The sequence below is a fragment of the Corvus brachyrhynchos genome, unplaced genomic scaffold (assembly GCF_000691975.1).
Source record: "Corvus brachyrhynchos isolate BGI_N302 unplaced genomic scaffold, ASM69197v1 scaffold56, whole genome shotgun sequence".
Classification (NCBI taxonomy): Eukaryota; Metazoa; Chordata; class Aves; order Passeriformes; family Corvidae; genus Corvus; species Corvus brachyrhynchos.
Genome location: NW_008238664.1, coordinates 5,929,414 through 5,941,242, shown reverse-complemented (window position 1 = coordinate 5,941,242; position 11,829 = coordinate 5,929,414). Strand labels below are relative to the sequence as shown.

At 48.1% G+C, this 11,829-nt stretch overlaps 1 protein-coding gene across 5 annotated transcripts in view; it reads right to left on the bottom strand.

The window, feature by feature from the left end:
- Positions 1-11,829, bottom strand: part of ZC3H7B (zinc finger CCCH-type containing 7B) — a 48,539-nt gene that overhangs the window by 9,022 nt on the left and 27,688 nt on the right. For all 5 annotated transcript variants that reach the window (XM_017737762.1, XM_017737765.1, XM_017737763.1 and 2 more), the window contains 3 exons: positions 11,378-11,559; positions 7,706-7,791; positions 2,200-2,333 (listed from right to left, as the gene is read on the bottom strand). In XM_017737762.1, coding sequence (XP_017593251.1) covers positions 2,200-2,333; positions 7,706-7,791; positions 11,378-11,559 — 402 coding nt within the window. The remainder of the gene's footprint in view (positions 1-2,199; positions 2,334-7,705; positions 7,792-11,377; positions 11,560-11,829) is intronic.

Genomic DNA, 11,829 nt, shown 5'->3' with positions numbered 1-11,829 from the left:
CTGAAGAAGAGAGAATAAATCAAGAGAGGCATAAGAAAGAGCAGAACAAGGGTTCTTTACCTCAGAAACCCTTAAATATTGAGAGATGAGCAGATCCTCCTGTCCAGCTTGTCCCTGCACTATCTGTCTGTTCCTCGACACGCACATCTGTGATGGAGAAGACACAAGATGGCTGTTTTAGGAGGACTTCTCCCTGTACATATTACCTATTTCCTGGGGTACCTTTTTTCATAAAACTACAAAAATCTCCCCCAAATCTCACATGGCATCACCACAAATTATTAAACAGCTGCATTCCACCCTTTGACACAGCCAATTCTTGTGCAATCAGATCCATGAAAAACACTTGGGAATATTTTCTGTTTGAAAGGTGCAATAGAAATTCAAGTCATTACAAGCACTGCCTTATGAACAGTGCCAGGAAGTATTAATTCTCCTGCAGCTCCAGCAAGTGATCACCAGGAGATACCCTGAGCAAAAACCCCAGCTCTATTCAGCAGCTGCACAAAGAGGTGTTACTTTTTTCCCATCCCAGGAAGCAATCCTCACCTGCTTACTTCCTCCAGAAACTGCTGCTTCTGTCTCTTCTTCAACAAAAGTGTTACATTTGCAATAGGAAGCTGGACTGTGCCTTTGTGGCTTGTGTTACGGGAAGAGAAGTCCTATAAACCCTTCCATCCTATCCCTGCAGGCTGCCTGGGTGAGACAGGCCAGTTTCCATGACCAAACAGTGACTTCCCAGCCAATATTTCTCTTCTAGAGGGCTTATAAAAGAGATGGGGACACATTTTTTAGTAGGGCCTGTAGTGTTGGGACAAGGGGTAGTGGCTTGAAACTGAAAGAGGGTGTAGATTCAGACAAGATATAAGAAAGGAATTTTTTATGATGAGGGTGTTGAAACACTGGCACAACCCAGACAGGTGGCAGTGCCCCAACCCTGGAAACATTCAAGGTCAGGCTGAGCAACCTGGAATATTTTCTGTTTGAAAGGTGCAATAGAAATTCAAGTCATTACAAGCACTGCCTTATGAACAGTGCCAGGAAGTATTAATTCTCCTGCAGCTCCAGCAAGTGATCACCAGGAGATACCCTGAGCAAAAACCCCAGCTCTATTCAGCAGCTGCACAAAGAGGTGTTACTTTTTTCCCATCCCAGGAAGCAATCCTCACCTGCTTACTTCCTCCAGAAACTGCTGCTTCTGTCTCTTCTTCAACAAAAGTGTTACATTTGCAATAGGAAGCTGGACTGTGCCTTTGTGGCTTGTGTTACGGGAAGAGAAGTCCTATAAACCCTTCCATCCTATCCCTGCAGGCTGCCTGGGTGAGACAGGCCAGTTTCCATGACCAAACAGTGACTTCCCAGCCAATATTTCTCTTCTAGAGGGCTTATAAAAGAGATGGGGACACATTTTTTAGTAGGGCCTGTAGTGTTGGGACAAGGGGTAGTGGCTTGAAACTGAAAGAGGGTGTAGATTCAGACAAGATATAAGAAAGGAATTTTTTATGATGAGGGTGTTGAAACACTGGCACAACCCAGACAGGTGGCAGTGCCCCAACCCTGGAAACATTCAAGGTCAGGCTGAGCAACCTGATCTAGTTGAAGATGTGCCTGCTCATTGCAGGACGGCTGGATTAGATGACCTTTAAAGGTCTCTCCCAATCCAAAGTGTTCTATGATTCAATGATTCTATCACACCAAACATTCTCATGGGCCCAAGGAGTCAAGAGGTGCAAACAGACATGACATGCATCACAGAGGAGCAACCAAAGCAATGAAGGAGCCAAGGGAAACTGATTTAAAAGGAAGGAGAATACCTTGAATCATTGCTGATTGTGACCTGACAGACATCTGCAAACAGCTAAGAGTATAAACATGTGCAGAGGAGAACTCTGTTAGTGACCTTACTAAGAAGAAATGATAGGAACTGGGAGAAAAGGGAATTGTGGAAGCTGGATTGCATGTGCCAGGAGTAACAGTCTGCACGATGCTGGCAGCAAATACACACAGTAAAGAGGGATGGAAGCTGGAAAACAGCTATCTGCAATGCCTGCTATAGTGACAAACACCCTGAGCAGTGAGAGGCTGCTAGGGAACCTTACAGACTCTTCCAAAGATGCCAAATGAAGCCCTGGAGAAGGTAGGATGAAAAATTCCTGCCCTTGAAGAGGGGTAGAGGAAAGAGAAGGTTGCATTGCTCACCAGTGGGGGGCTTTGGCACTACAGTACTTGAGGTCTTTATCTGGCTCCACCAGCTGCCCGTTTCTCCAGCACTGGCCACACACAAATTTCATCTGGAGGTCAAAGGTGCTTGATGTGGGAGTCCGGGGAGAAGCCTGGGGAAAAGAACCACAGCCTCAGGCGAACAGAGGCAAAATGCACCCCCCAAACCTGCCGCGGAGACGCTGGCAGCTCCCTGCACGCCTGTGTGCCAGCGACAAGCCAGATTAAATCAGCTCTCTTTTGCCAGTGTTAGCTGGTGGCCCGATGAGATACCAGACAGGAGCAAAACCACTGCTTGCTTCAGCATGATTTCCTGGGCTTTGACATCTGGCCAAAAGCACAGACAGCCTGGCAGCTTCCAGCACTGACCAGGCCTGGCTGTGAAACCCCTGCAGCGTATCTCTGTGTACAGACAAACTCTGTGAGACCTGCCCCAGAGCTTAATCCCCACTTCCCTGCAGGGAGGGCAATCCATGTCCCACTCTGCCTGTGGAAAGCATTCGGTCACACAGCTGGAAGAGCCCCCTTGGGAGGAAGCTGGACCACGTCATAACGCAGGACGCAAAACTTCTGATTTTGGAGCAAGAAGCTCATGTCACACCTAACATTTGACACCATGAAGTCAGAGCTGGGTCCTCTTCTAGATATCCTTCCAAGCCGTTTCTGGGCAGGTTTCCATCTCTCACAGTTCCTCTGCATTGGGTTTCACAGGCAGTTAAATCACAGACTCCGGACAGAGGTACAATGCACATATTTCACATCTTCTCAGTCACTGCACTTTTCGCCCCCACCCCACCTGAGAAGGCTGGTTTGGGATTATGACTAATGGACTGTGGAGAAGGAAAAAGAAAAGGAGCCAATCTCATATCCCTGCTGCCTCATGTTTTCTCAGCAAATCTCTGGAAAACTGTTTGCATTCTGTATCACCACTGGAAGAACATGAGGCTGGTGTCTCCAGTTCATTTCCAAACCAAAGAATAAATCCGACTGGATGCCAGTGGCCCTGGGCACGGGAGTATGTGAGAGTACAAGAGAACACCCTGGCCATCGAGCTGGCCATGAAGCACAAAGGTCATGCACCAGCAAAACAATTCTGTGACTGTCAGCCACATCAGCAGCCTGTCCCATCTGCCATGCCTTGACTTTAACCCGAGCATCTCACAATAAACAGACACGCAAGCCATGTCCCTGAAAGCAGGTTTCTGCCAGCAATTGATTAGCAGCAGCATGGAGCCTGGCTGCATCCCTTCATGAAGGGAAAACAGCAAGCACAGGCAACACAGAATCAAAGCACTTCCCAGGAGACACCACATCAGCTATCAACTACCACTCTGCATCCTCCAGACCTAGTCCTTTGTAGAACCAGAGCTGACATATAAAAGGTCCTCTGTCACTGTGGAAAGCTGACCGAGGAGCTGACCTTGCCTGTGCTGCCTACAAGGGGCCATCAGTTCTCTGATGTTCCAGCCAAAGGACCCTCCGAGAGAACCAGCATCTCTTTTGAAAAGCAGCAGAGATTCTGGCCTACTCATCTGCAAGAATGACCTTTCTGGTGGCTCCCAGCACATGACTCATTCATCACTTGCTGTCAGCTGTCACCTGTGCTGGTGACCACCAAGAACACATCAAAGTGGCTGGCTGTGGGATGAACAGAGTTAAGACCTGGGCTACCATGGAAGGCAATAAGGTGCCTCCCTCTCAGATGTGTGGCCTTTGAATAGAAGTTTTAATCTCCACTTGGTCTCCAAAGGAAATTCCACTACAGCTCACTACTGACCCATCAAACCTACAGGCCTATGGTAACAAAATGGCACTGCTGGCATATTCCCTTTTATCCACCCCATGCTATCCTCCTGGTGACATATCTCTCAGCACTGCCAGGAAGCTTTGCTCAAACCTACTGACCCAGCAAAACTAAAAACTGAGTGTCTCCAGAAGGGACAAGAGATCAGAGAGAAAGAAAATACCTCTCAGGTAGTTCTGGTAATCTGGGCTGCTTTTTCCACAAATTCTTAACCAAAAGAAGCCCCACGCATTTCTTCATTGAGTCGCGCAGACTGCTGGTCAGTCAGTGTATGCTCCCAGCGGATTAGGAGCCAAGCAAAAAATCAAAGCGGCTGCTGTTAATGCTACATGACTCTATTTGTAAAGGCAAGACACATACCTGGCAGGCTGCTGATAACCAACAGTGTGGAAATTATATCACATGAGGCTCTAGCAGACGAAGCCAGGCAAAAGTGCCACAGGCTACGGCACCACCCCTTGCTGTGAAGCCAGACAGTATAGTGCTAGCTATGCACCATGGCAACCAAATAAATACAAGTCTTTGGCACGACAGCTCTCCACTTCAGGCTCTGCAGAAAGCAACAGACCCTGCATGGCCACTCATGTCTCCCAGCTTCAGGAACCCCTCTCAGCAACACTGAAATTTTCTCTGGAGGAGCCACATGGCTCAGGAGAGGAGGAGCCTAGGTTATATATGAGGAGCCTAGGTTACTCAGCTGAGTAACCTAGGTTACTCCAACTGAGTGAGCAGGACTTAGATGCAAGTACTCCTTATTGGAGACTTTTTTCCTCTCCATGCCTAAATTGATAATTCTGAGGTCAGCTTTCATGGGGGTTCTGCAGCTGGCTAGGGGAATAAAAACAAAATAGCTCTTGAAAACCAGAAAAAATGAGGGCTAGAACCCCTCAGTTTGCAGGGATGTGATGGGAGGACATCCAGCTCCCTACAACAGCCCCTCCTGCTGACCGGCTCTTCAATCTGTGGCCACTGGGTTTACTCCTACAGCATCTGCTGTGAGGCCCAATTTGTGGGGCCAAGTGCAAGATCGCCGGCAGGCGCTTGGCAAGCAATGTATCTCAATTCTTCATTTCTTGCTAAGCCTCCTGACCTTCACTGTCACAGCTACTGGGCCCCTGCATGCTGCCTGCCTCTGTTCTCCACAACTGGACAGCCCCAGGTGCTGAGTCCAACTGGCAGCTGTGACAAAACTGCAGCAAAATCCCCCAGAATGACTTTGCTTCCGCTGACCAGAGGGCACTGGAGTGAGAGTGGATCACACGGGATGGTGGGAAGGAGGGGTCTGTTTTTACAGCACTCCTGGGAAGTTGTCTTTGCCATGGAGCCAACTTTGAAAGCTGGAAGGACGCTGAGAAAACTCTGAGTCACGTTAGCCTGCTTGGACAGGAAAAAACAATGGCAAAAGTAAACATCTCTCAACAGATAGCTAGTCCTGCCTGCAGGGTCTTTGGCAGCAAGCCAGGGTCTCATCCCAAAGCACAGCCCTCTGGCTGAGGACGTGCTGTTGCCAAAGCCATGGTGTGCTACTGCAAACAGATGCATCTGACTGACTTGGCTGTCTCCCTGCACAGTGCCAGTGCCAGGCTGCCAATCCCTACAGAGAGCTGGTGGTGCTGCTGGTAGGCACTTTCTGACTGTACCAACACAGCTGCTGCTTTGCCTCTGCACCCTGGAAGGGTGGTGGGTGCAGTCCAGCTCTGTGACAGGCATTTGTGGGGCACAGCCAGACTTTGCCACTGGCCATCAGCCCTAGCACGGCCCACAGGGCCCAGAAACTGTAGCTCTCTGCCCATCCCCTAATGTAGCAGGCTCTGGCATTTCATTTCCCAATCCTCTGCCCCCTGCAAGCCCCAGCAGCCAGAAATGGAACCCTTAGCATCCAGATTCCACGTGCTTCAGAGGACATGCTCTGACCATGCCTGCTGTGTAGCTTATTCTTCCAGCAGCAGCACCGCCAGCCAAAGGTGAGTTTGAAGCTGCAAGGCTTACAGGAAAACAGCTGTCCATTTATCTTTTTTTTATCCCCTCATTATGCACAGAGAATGGCAAGACAGAGCTTTCTGGAAAATACAGGTAGATTCACAGCAGGCAGGACAGAACCAATCTCTGGACTGTGCTCTTGGGGCAAGGCACACATGTGGAACAGGGATTGCTGATATAAATGCAACTGCTGTCACAAACTGCTGCAAATTCACACTTAAGTTTCCTCCCATGTGGAGATTCAGGCCACTGCCTCTGTCCCCACACCAGGCAGAAAGAGATCACAGCCAGCTCTGGCTGCAGGGACCATTCAGATCATCCTAGAACATATTCCTTAAGCAAGTCAGACAGTTTTGGGAACTAGAGACCTTGGTTATTCTGGACTGCTGCTTCCCATTCCTCTCCTCCAACCGTTTCAGACCACAACAGCTGCACAGGTTTATTGCTGAGCATCCCCTGGAGGATGAATTCATCTCATGCAGCATAACCAGTGCATAGGAGGACACAGAGCCCACTGCAAGTGTCAGTGCAGTCACCTGCATCTTTCCTGTTGGGCTAAGCTACCCCCATCAGACCTTCCCACAGATGCTTCCCCAGCACCAGTGCCCTACAGCCTTCAGAACACTTCTGTTGACACACAACCAAGACAAAAACCAGCAGCTAAACATCACACATGAGTAACTCGGATTCCTCTGCTATAAACCACCTCCTCTGCAGGGTGCTTACAGACTGCACTTGGTGCTGGTCTCTGCAGAGGCACTCCTAGGTGACAGGTCCCACACAAAGGTGAAACACTCTTGCTTGGACAGTAAGGCACAGGCCAAGAGATGGCAAGCGTAGGCTCACCAAGGCTAAAGAAAGCTGTCAAGTGGGAACAAAAAGGATTTACAACACTTTCCCCACTATTCTCCTGTTCTAATGGCAAAAATTCCCTGTTCTGATGGCAAAAACTGCTTTAGTTCAACCTCAGGACTGGACTGGGAATTGTCCTCACTGGGTGGGCTCTGCTCCTACAGTACAGAAATCCCGTGTGGGGTAAAAAAAAAGGCTAAAGCAGCCCTGCCCATAGCCAACAAGATGGGAGAAAGTAAACAAAGAAGAGCCCTTTGCTTGTAACCCCTCCCGCACTGCCCTGGTATGCTCCTGGCAGTGCTGGAGGGTGCAGCCCTCCACACTGAGAGGCAAAGTGGCAAAATAAAGGCAAAGCTCCCAGCCTCCTCCTGGTAAAGCACCACCTGCCCCGCCTCAACAGCACCCGGGCTGCCAGTTGCCCCCACTCCTGCATTTAGATCAGTCCTATAGGTCATGAGTCATTCCTTAAGAGTCCTTCAAACTGTTCTATGCTCCCTTGCCACTCCCTTGGCAGCAGGACACATTTGGCCCCCACTGTGTGGCCACTGCCCCAAGATCTCCCAGTTTCACCAGCAAGGTGTCACAGGAAACACCATTCTCTGTGTGTTGCCCTCGGTGACCTGGAGGCTTCACCCTGGCAGGGAACAAAGCAGATAACAACACTGCAAAACAAGGCACAAAGCTCAGAACCAGCACTGCAACCAAGAAAGCTCTCAGCTGTCCTCCACCTCAATGGCCATCCTGGTCTGCCTGGGACCTGTCAGGCACAGCAGTGGGAGAAAAGGAGAGAAAGTGCTGTAACCATTGGGAGCAAAATCAGGCTCCAAGCCTTAGATGGGCCTTACTTACCACGCTGTTGGCTGGTTTGCTGGCATGTGCCTCCATCTGCTGCCAGTACTTCTTAGACTCCTGCACAATATCTTCATGGGTCATTCCTGGGAACAAAAAGGAGACAGAACTGAGCCATACTGCTTTGGCCAAGAGGAGAGAGGGAGGGGTTGCAGGACTTCTTAGTTTGGGCTTAGTAACCCCTGAGGGGCTGACAGCTCCCAACAGTCCCCCTGGTAATGTCAGGACTGAGTTGTGACAGGACCCACCACAGAACATGTCTAATCCCTTGCTAAGGAAGCTACTCTCTACACAAGCCAAACAAAAGGAGAAGAGTTCGGTCTCCTGGGCTTGTTCAGACCTGGCTTTCTGCTCAGGCAGTCTGCAAACGACCCAGACACTGCCTCCAAGCCAGTAATTCTTCACTAGGGTCAAGAGCTTGACCAAGGCTGTCCCCCAACACCATATCACCAGATTGTACCAAGGTCCTAAAGGCAATGCTTTGTTCCTGTTGATCTGTGGTATATGGAGTTTTTGCCTCTAGCTTGGAAGATCACAGATACCCAATGAGACATCTAGCATCTCCAAGACCCCAGAAGTCTCACCTCTTACCTGCTGGGATTTTTAATTAGCCTTCAAGTTGAGGGGGCTCCCCATTAATCAACAGGTGAAGAGGAAAGTTGAAATTCAACACATACAGACACCAAGCACAACCTAGGCAGCAAGGAATGACCGACAGTGCAAAACCAACCAAGAAACAGCTGCTAGTAAGTAACAAGCAAGGAAAGATCTGCAAGGTCTCAGATATTAGAAATACAACATCAGACAACAAGAGAAAGGATTGGCCAGACTTTATCAAAGGAATTAGTTCCTGACCAGCTCAAGTGGTGAGGGAACAGCCTCTGTTAGCACCAGCCAGCTAGATGGGTGTTCAAGTTATTAAGTGGCCTAAAGACCCAAGATAGCTGCCAAAACAAACTGAAGCAAGTATCTTGCACAGGCAGCTGACTGCAACAAGAGGGGTGCTGAGGAAGGCCTTGATGCAATATCCCCAGGACACAGACACTGCAAATTTGATTGCTTTGCTAATGCCTACAGCTTTTATTACTGAAGTGAGGTGTTGCCCAGGAGCATTACATAAACACAACCATTGATCTGGGAGACAGCACGTTCCAGAACTTAAGGGCCACTGAACACAAGTTTTCATCTCAGCTTAGGCTGTGTGTAGCTTGGGTAAGTTACAGCATTCCTGACCTCAGTTTTCCTATCTGTGATTTTGGCTGTTCATGTCCCTGTCAGGCAACACTACTGCCATTTGCACAGGGCTTGAACAGGATGAAAAGCATTCAGGGAACTTCACCATTCTTCAAGAACATTTGCTCAGGCCTTTAAAATGGCAGCTACTGCATAGCTGGTACTGCTCACAGATCAGAGCTGTTGGTGAATATTCTACTTCTTAACCATTAATCCCAGAAGAAATGGTGTAGAGTTGGAAAAATTGCAATTCCCTCTTCCATGTCCAAGTACTCCAGCGTTGGACACAATGCTGATTTGTACTTTGGGGACAAAACCTCTACAGCTGGGAAAACTGCATCAAAAAGTTAACATGCTGCACGGGACCTGGCAGGGAAAGGGCTGAAGCAGCTCCCACCTTCTCCATTCTGCACACCTGTAATCCTTGGGGTGCAGAACCAAAGGGGGAAGCATATAAAGGTCTTGTCAGAAGACTGAATTTCAAACGTAGTTCTTGTGACTGCCTTCTTCCAGTTCCAGAAGTCTGAACTAACTCAACAATACAGTCTAGAAATGTGGTGGTTGGGAAAGAAAAACCCTCGCAAATGTGAAAGGATGGTTTCCAATCTACCAGCTTTCCAAAGCATGAACCATTTACACAGAAATGATCTGGGAACCAAAAGGCCCATGTGTTGATTACTTGTAATACTTCAGCATCTTTTGCAACATCATTAGTGAAGACAAAGAGTCTGTTATTACCACTGGTGTAAGAAGATAGCAAGAGATGTCTGTGAAAAGCCACAGTGAACAAGAAAATAGTCCTGCCTGTCCAATTTTCAGATCTTGGGAACCTTTACTCCACTAATACAATCCTTTATCCCCATGAACAAAGCCAAAAGCTCTGTAATTGCTTAAATGGCTGTGAAGTGTTTCAAATGTAAGCTGCCCTCTTCCTATTCTTGCTGAGCAAATAGTGCCCAAATGAAACTTTCTGCTCCACAGCTAAAGCATTCCCAGAGAATGGCAACAACTACCTTTAATCTCGGTTTCCATAATGAAGACTACACTTAGGAGAGGTAATAAACTACTACTCCAGGAAGGCAAACTCACAAGGAAAGCAGACTCATACACACAGCCCTGCAGAAAAATACCCCACAAGATAACATCTCTCCTATTGCTGGAAAAGGTGGAAATAAGCACAAGGCTTAATGATCACCTCTGCAGCTTAACTCACGGCTTGTTTCATCTCCTCAGCTTCCCCTTTGAAATCATTTCTTCAAGTAAAGAAGGCAAGAAGAAAAACATCAGTCTATTTCTTCTGCAGGATGAAGAGGAAGAAACAGAGAGAGAAGGAAGAAGGAAGCAAAGAAACTTTTCGAATAACAAAACCAAACCAAAACAACAAAAATAAACCAACCATGGGATGGGGAAAAAAGCAAGGTACTTGAATATTAGAGTGCCCGGAGTACAATGAGCAGTATCACAAGCATGCAATGGGCAGCAATGGTGGCCCACGACTCACAGGCAATGTGCTCTTAGAAACTCCAGAGCTGTAATTTTTTAATTTCCTGAGGCCACAAGTAAATGAGGGCAAATGGAAAGATTAAAGATGGCATTTGCCACAGTGTGCTACTTATTCATCACTGTCCCTCATGAGCTGAAGCCAGGGCCAAGGACTGCACTAAACATCAATTATGACATCAAAGAATGGTGAGAAACATCCATAATGTGTTTCCTCTCTGAAGTACTCCCATTACCAGGCTGGGTGTTGCACTAAATGAGACCCTGTGGTGAAAAAGCATGTAGGTAGCACTGTGGGTGGACCAGTATCTACACAGCCAACAGGAGAGCAGCCAGAGAAAACTTCCAATATGTCAGACAGACAAAGAGACAGGACTCAAAGTGCTAGATGTGGCAGTGTCATTATATGCTTTCCCTGAGTACAATCTCTGTAAAACCCTCTCCTGAGGCATGTCATCAAAGGGTTTTTGGGAAACACCAATTATCTTGCTGTTGGTGAATTGGTTTTGAGAAACTGGAGATGCACAGCCTTCTTTATATAACCAACTGCTTTGTCACCTGTACATGCTGCCATTCTCACTGCAGCAGATGTTCACTCAGGAGTCCAACTGCCATTTGCACAAGATCTAAGCACCAAACACCTCTTGGGATTCAGCTCTACCTAATTATAATTTTAATTTATTCAGCTGGTCCCAAGGGAAAGGCTTTCTGGTCTGCAAATTATAACAACACTGCTCCTGTAAATGGACAAGGGCCAAATCACCTCACAGAACACCTCGGTCCTCTCTTCTGTGTCCCTGAGGAGGCAGAGTAAGTAATATGCACAAGTGAGTGACACCGTCTCAGTACTCCCAAATCACCTTCTTCCCCTCTCAACTGGCCCTGGGTACACACTGGAAGAAACTCAGGTATACACAACACCAGCCAAGTCACACTCACCTGAATATTGCTGCAGCAGCCAGACCTTGAGCTCAATGAAACTGTGAGCAAAGTGGCAGCTGTCCTCACGCAGGCAGCCGTAACGCACCTCGTGTCGGCACACGTCGAACTGGAAGTGCTCCTGGAACTGACGGATCTTGGAATATTTCAGGGAGGTGGAACGCACAATGTGGACCAGACACCTGCAGAAAAACAAGAAGCACCAGTGGATCAAACCCTCCCCACCTCCTCCTTACATATGACATCTAGACATTTGACAAGGCAGGAAAAGGGCACAAGCAAATTGATTCCAGGAGAGACAGATTTCCTCTGGGAAAAGCAAACCCCTGCCCTCCCACCCTATCAAGCCTGGGTAGTTATTTTCACCTTCAGCACATGGGTGATGCTCTGCTTAAGTCTGGAGACTCAGACGTTTCAAAATACCCTGCAAAGTTTCCAACTCCTCCGGTTCA